This window comes from Papaver somniferum, chromosome 1, assembly GCF_003573695.1.
Source record: "Papaver somniferum cultivar HN1 chromosome 1, ASM357369v1, whole genome shotgun sequence".
NCBI lineage: Eukaryota > Viridiplantae > Streptophyta > Magnoliopsida > Ranunculales > Papaveraceae > Papaver > Papaver somniferum.
The window spans coordinates 12,671,541-12,683,167 of NC_039358.1; the positions used below are offsets into that span (position 1 = coordinate 12,671,541).

Here is an 11,627-nt window from a genome sequence, read left to right on the forward strand (position 1 = left end):
AAAATACCCTTCTTTGAGTAAGCAACTTCTAATCCCAGGAAATACTTCAGTATCCTAAATCCTTGATGTCAAATCTGGAATGAAGCATTGCTTTAAGATTTCTAATTTCTTGTTGATTGTCTCCTGTAATCACAAGGTCATCAACATACACTAGAACTATAGTTGTACCAAGATTACTTCTTTTAATAAACAAGGAAGAATCGGCAGAGCTCCTTTTGAACTTATTCTGGATGAGTACTGAACTTAGCTTTGCATACCGCACGTGGTGATTGCTTTAAACCATATATTGCCTTCTTAAGCTTGCAAACCATATTGCTCTCTCCTTCTCGAGGGTGTCCAGGTGGTATACTCATATATACCTCTTCTTTTAGATCACCTTGTAAGAATGCATTCTTCACATCCATTTGAAACAATTTCCAATCTTTATTATCTGCAATAGACATGAGAACACGAAAAGTATTCATCTTTGCAACTGGTGAAAAAGTTTCTGTGTAATCTTCTCCATATCTTTGAGTAAAACCTCTTGCCACTAATCTCACCTTATAACGTTCAACAGTTCCATCACTTCTTTATTTAATTTTGTACACCCATCTACATCCAAAAGTCTTCTTCCCAGGAGGAAACTTGACAATACTGTATGTATTATTTGCGTCTAAGGCACGTAACTCATTCTCCATTGGTGTCCTCCATTTTGGATTAGACTTTGCTTCATTATAGTTTTTAGGTTCTTGATGACTGGATATAGCACTTAGAAATGCAGAGTGTGAAGAACCTACATGATCATAAGTTAAATGTGCCTGTATGGGATACACAGCGGAATGATATGTAAAGAAATCTTTGTATTTCTATGTAGCTTTCTTCTCACGACTTGAGGTTCTGACAATTGGTACCACTGGTTGGTGATCTTGTGGAACCATAACCTTAGTTTCTGGAACTTGATGCGGCACATCTTGTAATCCTATATCATCATCAGTAACACTAAAATTATTGTCTGAAGCTTCCTCATGAACTGCTTCATTATGCACATCCAACACTGCATTAGGTAAGTCCACCAATTCTACCCCACCACCATTATCTCTGTGGGAATATGTTGCAGTAGGTATCTCATTAATAACTGGAAGTGGTGCCAAATATGTATAACACTCCCCCTGAGACCGACTGCCAGAGTCACACTGAAAGTAAGCCAGTGTTTCATCAAACACAATATCACGAGAAATCTGTAGCTTTCTAGTGGGTGGATGATAACAAAATATATCCTTTTTTTGTAGATGAGTAACCAAAGAACACACATTTGGTTGCCCGTGAATCCAGTTTATCACGATGCTTAGCCTGTAAATGTACATAACAGACACAACCGAAAACTCGGAGATGAGAAAGGCTAGGCTGATGATGTTTTAAAACCTCCAATGGAGATTTGAACTCAAGCACACGACTAGGCAGACGATTGATCAAATAAGTGGCCGTCAGAGAACCATGAGACCAGAATTTCTTTGGAACATGCATCTGAATCATAAGAGCACGAGTTGTTTCCAGAATGTGACGGAGTTTCCGTTCAGCAACACCATTTTGCTGCGAGGTACCAACACAGCTAGTTTGATGAATAATACCATGACTGCGCAAATAACCTGGAAGAGGGCCTTTGACAAACTCAGTGCCATTATCTGATCTAAAAATTTTAACCTGTGCATCAAATTGGTTGCGTATCATACAATGAAAATCCGCAAATACATATGAAACTTCAGTTTTGGATTTGAGTAAGTAGATCCATGTAGCACGTGACCAATTATCTATAAAGATAACAAAATATTTATACCCATCATAAGCATCAATTGGAGCAGGACCCCATAAATCAGAATGAATTAATTCAAAAGCCATTGTAGCTCGAGTCACAGAATTAGGAAATGGAAAACGAGACTGTTTAGAAAACTGGCAAACATCACAGACTTGAGACTGGACAGTAAATGTGGGAAAAATCCTAGAAAAAACACGACTGGAAGGATGTCCAAGTCGTTGATGATAAAGAAACTGCGGAGTAGATCTTTGAGTGAGACATGCCATGTCACTGGAGCGTAACAGGTACAGTCTATGAGAAAATATGCCTCTACCAATCGTCTTCTTCGTCTTTCGATCCTGAAAGATGACCGAGGTAGGGGTAAATGTAACATCACAATCAGAGAATTAGTGATTTGGCCAACAGATAACAAATGAGTAGGAAACGATGGAACAACAAGTGCATTAGATGGCGGACAATCTGAAAAAAAATTCACTTTCCCACTGCCCATCACAGGAGCAGTAGAGCCATTAGCAACAGAAATATCTTATGAGAGCTGCGAATAAATGCATGAACTGACGAAGGATCATTTGCCATATGATCTGTAGCTCCTGAATCAATAATCCAGATGTGACGGTTGGAAACAGGCGTAGTAAGAAAGGCTAGTAAGTTACCTGAAGCATGTGTGGCCTTGCGCTCAGTCTTATTACCCAACTGGTTAAAGAAATCCTTCAATTGGTCTATGGTGAAGGATGAATTATCAGCTACAGCAGCTCGAGCAAGCTTATTTTTGTCAAAATTAGCTTTAAGATGAGGATAAATATCCCAACAACGATCCTTGATGTGACCAGTTTTATTACAATGATCACAATGAAAAACTTCTCTCTTACCTTTAGCACGAGAATTCTTGTCCTTATCAAATGGCACGGCTCTTCGTTTATCATCTTTGTATCTCATAAGAGCACTAGATTCAGCTGCATCCATATCTACAATGCTTTTAGAAACAGGATTCATAACTTTCTTACGTGTCTCTTCACGCTGCACAGTCGCACAGACACTAGACATACTTGGCAATTCAGCACTCATGAGAATAGTGCTTCTAAGAGATTCATACTCTGGTTTGAGGCTACTGAGCACATCAAAGATTTTATCCTCCTCAACCCTCTTCAAGAGAGTTTTGGCATCAGTTGTATGAGGACGATATGTATCAAGTTCATCCCACTTCTTTTTTAAATAACCAAAATGCTCAGTAAAACTTTCCGTACCTTGTTCAGCCTCAGCAATCTCACATTTCAGCTCAAACACCCGAGCAACATTATTCCGTAAGCCATACAGACTAGCAACAGACTTCCACAAATCCTTTGCAGATTCTGAGAACGAGAAAATTTCTGAAATATGTGGTTCCATCGACTGAAGAAGCCACGTGCGAACCAGTTGATCATCAGCAATCCAATCATCATACTTTGGATCTTTAGCATCTGGACAGGTACTATTCTCACCAATATACCCAGATTTTCTTTTACCCCCAAGAGCAAGAGCAGCAGCCCTGGACCAGCTGACATAATTGACATCATTCAACAAAACAGAAGTTAATCGCATGCTAGTATTATGATCTGATTGTGCCATAGGAAACACACAGAGAAAACAAACTTGATGACAGAGTAATGGCCAGGATCGTTAACGATCCCCTGATACCATGTTATTAATCAAACAGGTAGAAGAAAGAACACAGATTTACGTGGTTCGGCTATAGCCTACGTCTACGGGAGAATAATGACTTAGGGTTTATTATTATCAATGGAGTTTTTACAAGGCTTATATATAGCTTACACATACCACATATCTTACGTATAGATAGCTGCATATGTAGAGAATATTTTCTTGCAGTGTAGACCAATCATAAATAGATAAACTAAATATTCTTCTCTGTTCCAACAATCTCAAGTAACTTTTACACTGCCAATTCATTCGGCATTCCAGGACACAGTATCAACTACTTCCCTTCATCGTCTGCATTCAAAACGATCAACAACGTCTGGTTCCACTGGTTTTGCTCCCATATCTTGGTGATGTACATCAGCAGCACCCTACGTTCATATCTTCTCAACCAATACCACCGAATCAGCTGTAGACGAAACCATCGAATGTAATATAGCAACCAGTACTACTGCTTAAGTCTTCTTTTCCCTTTTTTGATCAAATGGAGTTTCAGTTCATGCCTAGAACTCCCATTAAGTCTCTCCATCTTGTTGTTCGAAAATTATTTCATTGGCCAAGACCGACGACTGCTGCCTAATTGAGAAGGAGAACATGAACTCCATCGGCAGAGAGAACTGCAACAATCACTCTGAACTCTGATGTAATTAAGAAAGCCTTGCCTTTCAAACCACTTCATCTGCATGATAAGAAAACGAGAACTTCTTTTTGTCCTTCTCTTTATAGTTTACAAACAACAAATTATGCCTTCTTTTATAATCCACATAGAAATGCGTAGAGGAAATGCTGCCACGTCATCATCCTTTAAGCCCCAATGAAATCTTGGTTCTCCCTCTCTTATGTCGCATAGAAAATTCAGTGAAAGCCACATTTGATCATCTCTTGCTGGCACAATGAAATAATTGAGGCGTGTGCTCGCAAGTGCCATTTTAGCTTCATTTAGCTAATTATCTTTAGGAAGATCTAATTTGCTCCTACTTTCTACAAAAGCATTAAAATAGAGTTATTAGCAGAGATATCGAGTCCTATCTAATATAAATATGTGTACAAAATGCAGCATTTACGTGCTTATCACAACCTCAATGCATGTTCTACTCCTTCAAATTTTGTTTCGTTACTGGTCGATGCGAACTCCAGCCTGAATGAGTGCGCCATTCTCGCTCCTAGTGGTGACATGATCACCATTTCTATGCTATTTCCTTCTCCATTTACACATCCATCAACTAGTATTTCCCACTTTTTGAATTTCTCTACTTTAACAAATTTAGGGTTCCCTTATCTTCATCTATGTCCATCATTTCTTTTACACTTTCATCTTACTCCAATGGGAACTCTGCTAAGAAATCCGCAATGACTTGTGATTTCGGTGAAGATAATATCTCGTACTTTACTTTAAATAGCCCCACTTGTACATTCCATCTTTCTATTCTTCCTGATCTTATGGAGTTTTTCATTACAGAATCAATTGGTACATTGGTTAAAACTCGAATCTTATGAGCCTGAAAGTATGTGCGAAGCTTTTGGGTTGCACACACCAGTGCGAGAATTAATATTTCGATCTTTGCATAATTTTCTCTACGGAATTGTAAGTTTTGCTTATGTAATAAATTGGCTTTTCGATCCCTTCATCTAAACGAAGAAGTACAACACTTAATGCATGTGGCGTGGAAGTTAGGTATAATAACAATTCTTCTCCTGGTTCATCTTTCTGCAAGATAGACAAGTTCATTAGGTAATCTTTTATACTTTGCAGTGCCTTTTCGCACTCAGTCGTCCATTCGAATTTGGTTCCTTTCTTCAAAATGTTGAAAAATTGTTTGCATTTGTCTGAAGAGCACGAGATGAATCGTGTTAGAGCATTGCTCGGTCGAACTCGCATGCGTTGCTATCTCAAGCATGTTTGTCAAGTTTAATTGTCAAAACTATATGTCTTGATTTCTAGAGTACTTAAATCTAAGTCTCGGTTAGGACAAATTAGTGTAGTTGAGGTCCAGACTCCATGGCGATTATCATGTGAAGACGAAGAACTACTCAAGGAACCAGTGGAACTTCATCCGACTAAAAAGGTATGTGGAGACTTGAACTTATTTATCACTCAAAAGTCTATCTACTCTATTTTCTACTCTTGAGAGAAAGTCGTAACTATGATAGCTTTCATACATACACATTTGAGATTTCGAGCCGAGTTTACTCGCCTATCTTTTTCTCAAAATACGTGTTGGTAAAGCTTTCGCTTTAGCCATTGTTCATCTTTATCCGTGACGCAAGTCATGATGACATTTCAATATGAAAATAGCTTTGATGACGATAGTCGTGAATAACGATTATAACATCATAAGAATGTTCATTGATTGAAATGTAGAGTTGAGAATATGTAACAAACTATAGATATAAGCATATATAGTGGGTTAGCACATTAGTGTACAGATCCATGTACCGGAAACCAAGTGTGTGCACTTGTGCATACGATATTAGCGAAGGAGACAGGTTAGGTACGTGTACCCATACGCGTGTTGGTGGAATTTTTTGAACCGAAAATTTCTGTTGTGGTTTGTTAGTTTACAAACTGGAAAACCGTCACCTTAGGTATGCGTACCCGTACGCGTACCCTCGGAAGTTTTTAAACCAAAATTTTTTGCTGGGTTTTCAAACCCAATTCCGGTAAAGCTAAGTTACACGTACCTGTACGCATAACCGGGCTGGTTATATCTCAAATCGGTAGCTCATGAACTTAAAACAATAAATCATTAAGGAATGCAATCTTTTCAAACCGTGGCTATATTGTTCATGAATTGATTCAAGTGAATCAAACCGATTTTGTTTCAATTGTGTCTATTATAAAGATCTAAGCAATTGAACAACTCTTGAACTAGTTCTTTTGAAGTCATTTGAACTAGTTATGAAGAAGATGAATATGGTTAATATGAAAGTTACTCATACGGCTAACCATTTGGTCAACCATTTTTGAACCAACCAAACGCACACGTTTAGGTACGGTTACTCAAACCTAAATGAAAGCATTTCATTTGTGTGTGACAAGCTAAGTTTCGATCTAACGGTTGAAAGATACTAGCTTGGATAAATCAGGTTTTTCATATAACGGTGAATATTGAATGCTTTGTTACTAAGCTAAATTAGATTGCAAACCATGATTTGAAAACTATATAATCTGTGCAGAACTAATACCCACACCTCTTGTATGATACTAGTTGGTTTTGCTAGAGTCGTTTCTCCTTTAACCGTAGGTTTCTTCTCGAGACCCTGTCGGTTAACAACTAAACACTTCATTGGGATTGTGAAGCCAGACGAAACTACTTCTCTTGTAGTTGAGCGATCTGATCTTGCCATTTTCTATCGTACAAGTTCAATTGTAAGATTGGCTTGAGATTTATCTCCGATGGGGAAAGATATAAAAAGTAATCACAAACATCTTCGTCTCATCGTTTGTGATTCCGCAACATCTTGTTTTGCTACCTTACGATTAAGATTGTTGTGAGGTGATTGATAACTCTAGGTTGTTCTTCGGGAATATAAGTTCGGATTATCAATTGGTTCCTGTTCACCTTGATTTATCAAAAGACGGAACAAAACCTTTTGGGTTTATCTGTGGGAGACACTTCAGTGTTGTGTGTACCCACTTTCCGAATATCTTTTCCACCATTCCCTGATATGTAGCACCTGCATTTTCGAACCAAAAAGCATTCTTGTATAGCAATATAATCCTCATGGTGCAAAGAAAGCCGTGTTCTCTTGATCTTCTTCTACTAAGGGGATTTGATTGTATCCGTCCATCAAAGATAACCTTTCATTTCCAGCTGCTTCCTCCACCATTTACGGTATATCTGGGAGTGGGAAACTATCCTTCGAACATGCTTTAGTTAGGTCACTAAAATCGATACAGATCTGTATCCCGTTGTTCTTTTTTGGTACCACCACCATGTTCGCTATCCACTCTGGGTACTTTGCTAGTCGGATTATTCCTGCGTCTAACATCTTCTGCAACTCAGCTTCTATTTGTGGGTGATATGTTGTTTTTATTTTCCTTATTCTCTGCTTGAACGGCCATTACGTCCTTTTTGTGATATCTAACCTGTGACATGAGACATCAGAGTCTATACCTGGCATTTCATCCATGTCCCATGCGAAGATGTCTTTATATTTTTGCAAAAGCGCTGTAATGAGAGATAACTCCCAATATTCATCTGACTGATGGATCAAGAATGTGTAAAGTTACGATTTTACTCTTTATCAAAAATCCACCATCAATAGCTGTCACAGTAGTACCTTGCAGTGTACAAAGACCATTAATTCTCCTGCCTTTCATAATTGTAAGACTTCCCATTTAGACACGAATAAATCCACCTTCACCTTGATACTTGCAATCATTTGAATCAAGTGTACCTAAAAAAAGTCAGATTTCTTCTCAAGTCAGGAACATTCCTAACCTTAGTTAAGTTCCTCACCATACAGTCATACATCTTAATTTAAATTGTACATACAACCACCACTTTACAAGTGATATTGTTTCCCACTTTACCACCTACTCTAGATTGATAAGTAGTAAACCACTCCCTATGAGGACACATGTGAAAAGTACACCCCGAATCTAGAATCCACCCACTCTCCGAGCTTTCGGTATAAATCGTGAGAACCGTTTCATCATCACTTTCTACTTCAACATTTGCTGCGGTGTCTTGGTTAGTATTCTTCTCAACATTCTTTCCTTTAAGAAAATCCTTCTTGAAATGCCCTTGTTCCTTACAATGAAAACAATAGAATTTACCGGATTTATATTTAGACCTTGACTTTGATCTACTCCTATCTAATCCATCCTTTGGGTTTCCTCTTCCTCTTACAGACAACCCATATCCCGAATTATCTTTACCATCAATACCCGTCTTCTTTAAACCTTGGAGTTCAAAGACGCTTTAACGTCTTCATGGAAATTATGGTTTTTCCATATATTACGGTATCAAAAAAATTACCATAAGATGGTGGTAAGGAACAAAGCAATCCCAACGCTTGGTCTTCATCTTCATTTTTGACATCAATATTTCCCAAATCCAAGAGAATTTTATTATAATCATCAATATGATCTATAATAGACATTCGTTCATGCATTCTAAGAGTATGTAATTTCTTCTTAAGATATAAACGATTAGTTGCGGATTTAGTCATATACCTATTTTCCAATTTGTTCCATAGCCCGCCCGGAGTCGTTTCCGTCGCCACTTCTCTCAAGACCTCATTGGTCAAACATAATAAAATTAATCCATGAGTTCATCCTTTTCCTCATCCTTCAATGTTGCTCCTAGACCCGTTTTCACCTCAAAGTTTTCACCAAACCATGTTGTACCAAAACAATCCTCATCTATAGCCTCCATAAATTGAAATCATCCTTCCATCAAATTTCTCAATCTCATACTTTGCCGACATCCTGGATCGCTTCCATCCGGAGCTATGATACCAATTTGTAATAACAAATGATAAAATCAAGCACAACCAAGCAAGAAGCGAAAATGGAAATGAAATCAAAGTAAATCAAGCACACCCACAACACAAGGATTTATAGTGGTTCTATCAAAATGATCTATATCTACTTGCAAAGACAACAAAAAGATTTCTATTATGTATCAAACAAGTTTACAAGGTATTGAATCAACCACATCTTAAGAATACTAGCCCCCTTTTTTGGTGCCTCACTCTCTCTTCACATGAGTTTCTCTTACTAACACAAAAGGAGAAGAAGACTTTTTATGTCCTGATGCCTTTTAGTCTTTAGGTCACAAAGCTAACAAATGGGCTGGACTAAATAGGGACAGGCCCAAACTGAATACTGAACGTATTCAAGGCACTAAATACAACACAAAGTATGAGCTTAACATGTCTGATTTTTGTAGGACGGTAATGCAAGTAGTAAATTTAGGATGCGGATATGTTCTTATTGAACCGTCGGAACGCTGTAATTTTTGAATATGTTGTGTTATTATGAGTCATAACACTACTGTAAAAACGTAGAGATGATCGGATAATATGTACTTGCAAAGATTAGAAAACCATGACTGCATTCTGCGAAATAAAAATCATGTGCAACATAGTTTGTCTTGAATATGTCATTAATTAGTCATCGTGAGCTATAAATTTTACTCCCTCCATTTCTGAAAAAGAAATACTTCCACTTTTTCAATTTGACCTATTTTTGGGCTAAAATGAAAAAAAAAAAAAAAAAAAAAATTTTCCAGAAACGGAGGTAGTATATGTTATCACACGTTATATTTCTAAGTCACGGTATAAATCTCAACTGAATATGATTATGTTTGTTGGTCGAAAACTGTGGTCTCGATTTACATAAACATGATTGTTAGTGCTGAAATTTTGTCCAAAAAGTCATGGTGTAAATCTCAAGTGAATCTGATTATGTTTGTTGGTCGAATACCGTGCTCTCGATTTACATAAACATGATTGTTAGTGCTGACATTTTGTCGAAGTTCTGTATCCAATGATCTTTGAATAAGATGTGGATGTAAATAAGTATAATCATCGACCTTTCTTTTGACTAATTTTGGATGCATTTCCTTTAGTTAACACTATATTTTCTTTGTGCCTGTTGGTTTAGTCATCCTATGAGCATTCTAGAGATATCTAATATATAGTATTTAGTATTAAATGAAGTAAAATGGAGGTTAATTTGCTAATAAAAGTGTTTATTCCATAAGTTTCATACTCTTGTTCAGAATGGTTTTATTCACAAGTCCCTTTTATTTGTTATTTAAATATGTACCTCTTGATTCTATGGAATGGTCATGGGAATGACTACAACTTCTAGTTGGGATTCTGTTTGCTTAAATGTGTGGTCATGTATGGCATCTCCCATTCTTAAATTTTCTTTGAGGGAGGATCCAGGACAATCTTAGATGGACAAGGTCGGGTAAGATTTGTGCTATTTTTTTCGGTAAACTCAAACGGCAATGAATTTAAGTCTAATTTTTTATTGCTATACTCCTATTATAAGACTTTACGTTCCTACCAAAAATGAATGCAATCCGAGATAGCAAAACTTGCCATCTACCGATCTTAATTTCAATCGTTAATTTTGAACGGCTGATATTCAAAGGGATAGATGGTGTGTTTTATACATCTCGAATTATGATCATTATTTGTAAGAATGTAGAGTCTTATAACAAATATACATGTACATCATAAAAATATTAGACCAGTTTTACGGAGAAAATGATGCAAATCTTGTCCGACCTTGTCTATCTAAAAGTGTCCATGGATCCTCTCTCACATAAAATGGAAGTGTGTTTGATTGTACATACACTAAAAAAAATAGTAACAGCGGAAAACAAGATTATATACACGAACTAGAAACCTTTTATTTTACTTATCTATAGCTGTTGGATTCTCATAATATTTTTAATAGTGGTTTTTTAAGGGAGTAAGGGATTGAGTGACCTCGATGTTCCTAAGCATGTACAGGACTTGGCTTGTGTAAAACCATTAGTAAAATTCTGTTCGACCTCCTTAAAACGTTTTGGGCTAAGACCCTCAAGTGATGCTACTAATCTTTTAATTCTTTAGTCAAGTTTGGTAATCATTTAGTCAAGTTGTATAAAGATTGGTCTCCTATTGTTTCTTTTGGTGGTATTGTTGAACTTAGATTACAACTACTAGTACTTATGATGCCCACTTGAGCTTTCAATTTAGCTATGGCCACTTGGATGATTAAGAGACACCTTAAATTATGTTTAGAACTGCCGGTAATCGGTCTAATATGACATTTTAAGGGATGAATTTCATTTGGAGTTTACTGATTGATGCTAAGCTTTTAGTGGAAACTGTATTTTAATTTTTAATATATATGGGATGTTCAGGTTTAGTTTACGGGGCGGAGTGTTAGGCGATTAGAAGTCTGCACATCAATGAGCTCCATGTGACGAAAATGAGGATGCTAAGATGGGCATGTGGGCATGCAACGCACGACAAAATCCGAAATGAGTATATCCATGGTAAACTTGGGGTAGCGCCGATGGAGGACATTCTTGCACAACATCGGCTACGCTGGTTCGGGCACTCCAACGAAAACCACCTAATGTCCCAGTTCACTTAGGACGCATCAAATGGGATGAAGGTAGAATGA

The 11,627-nt window shown here is 37.2% G+C and overlaps 1 protein-coding gene across 2 annotated transcripts; it reads right to left on the reverse strand.

Moving 5' to 3' along the window:
- Positions 1-1,849: 1,849 nt before the first annotated feature.
- On the reverse strand, positions 1,850-4,152 carry LOC113326102. Of its 2 annotated transcripts, XM_026573905.1 has the most exons (3): positions 3,608-4,152; positions 2,446-3,326; positions 1,850-2,130 (listed from the first exon to the last, which is right to left on the reverse strand). In XM_026573905.1, the coding sequence occupies exons 1-3, from the start codon at positions 3,610-3,612 to the stop codon at positions 2,102-2,104; spliced, it is 915 nt and encodes a 304-aa protein (XP_026429690.1). In that variant the 5' UTR covers positions 3,613-4,152; the 3' UTR covers positions 1,850-2,101. The 2 variants fall into 2 exon arrangements, with proteins under 2 accessions (XP_026429690.1, XP_026429686.1); XM_026573901.1 differs by having other exon boundaries at positions 2,446-4,152.
- Positions 4,153-11,627: the final 7,475 nt, after the last annotated feature.

Coding starts and splice junctions, on each gene's coding strand:
- LOC113326102 (XM_026573901.1), bottom strand. CDS start 3,397: ATGGCACAATCAGATCATAATACTAGCATGCGATTAACTTCTGTTTTG. Junction 2,131..2,445: donor CAAGGCCACACATGCTTCAG/GTAACTTACTAG, acceptor GTCATCTTTCAG/GATCGAAAGACGAAGAAGAC.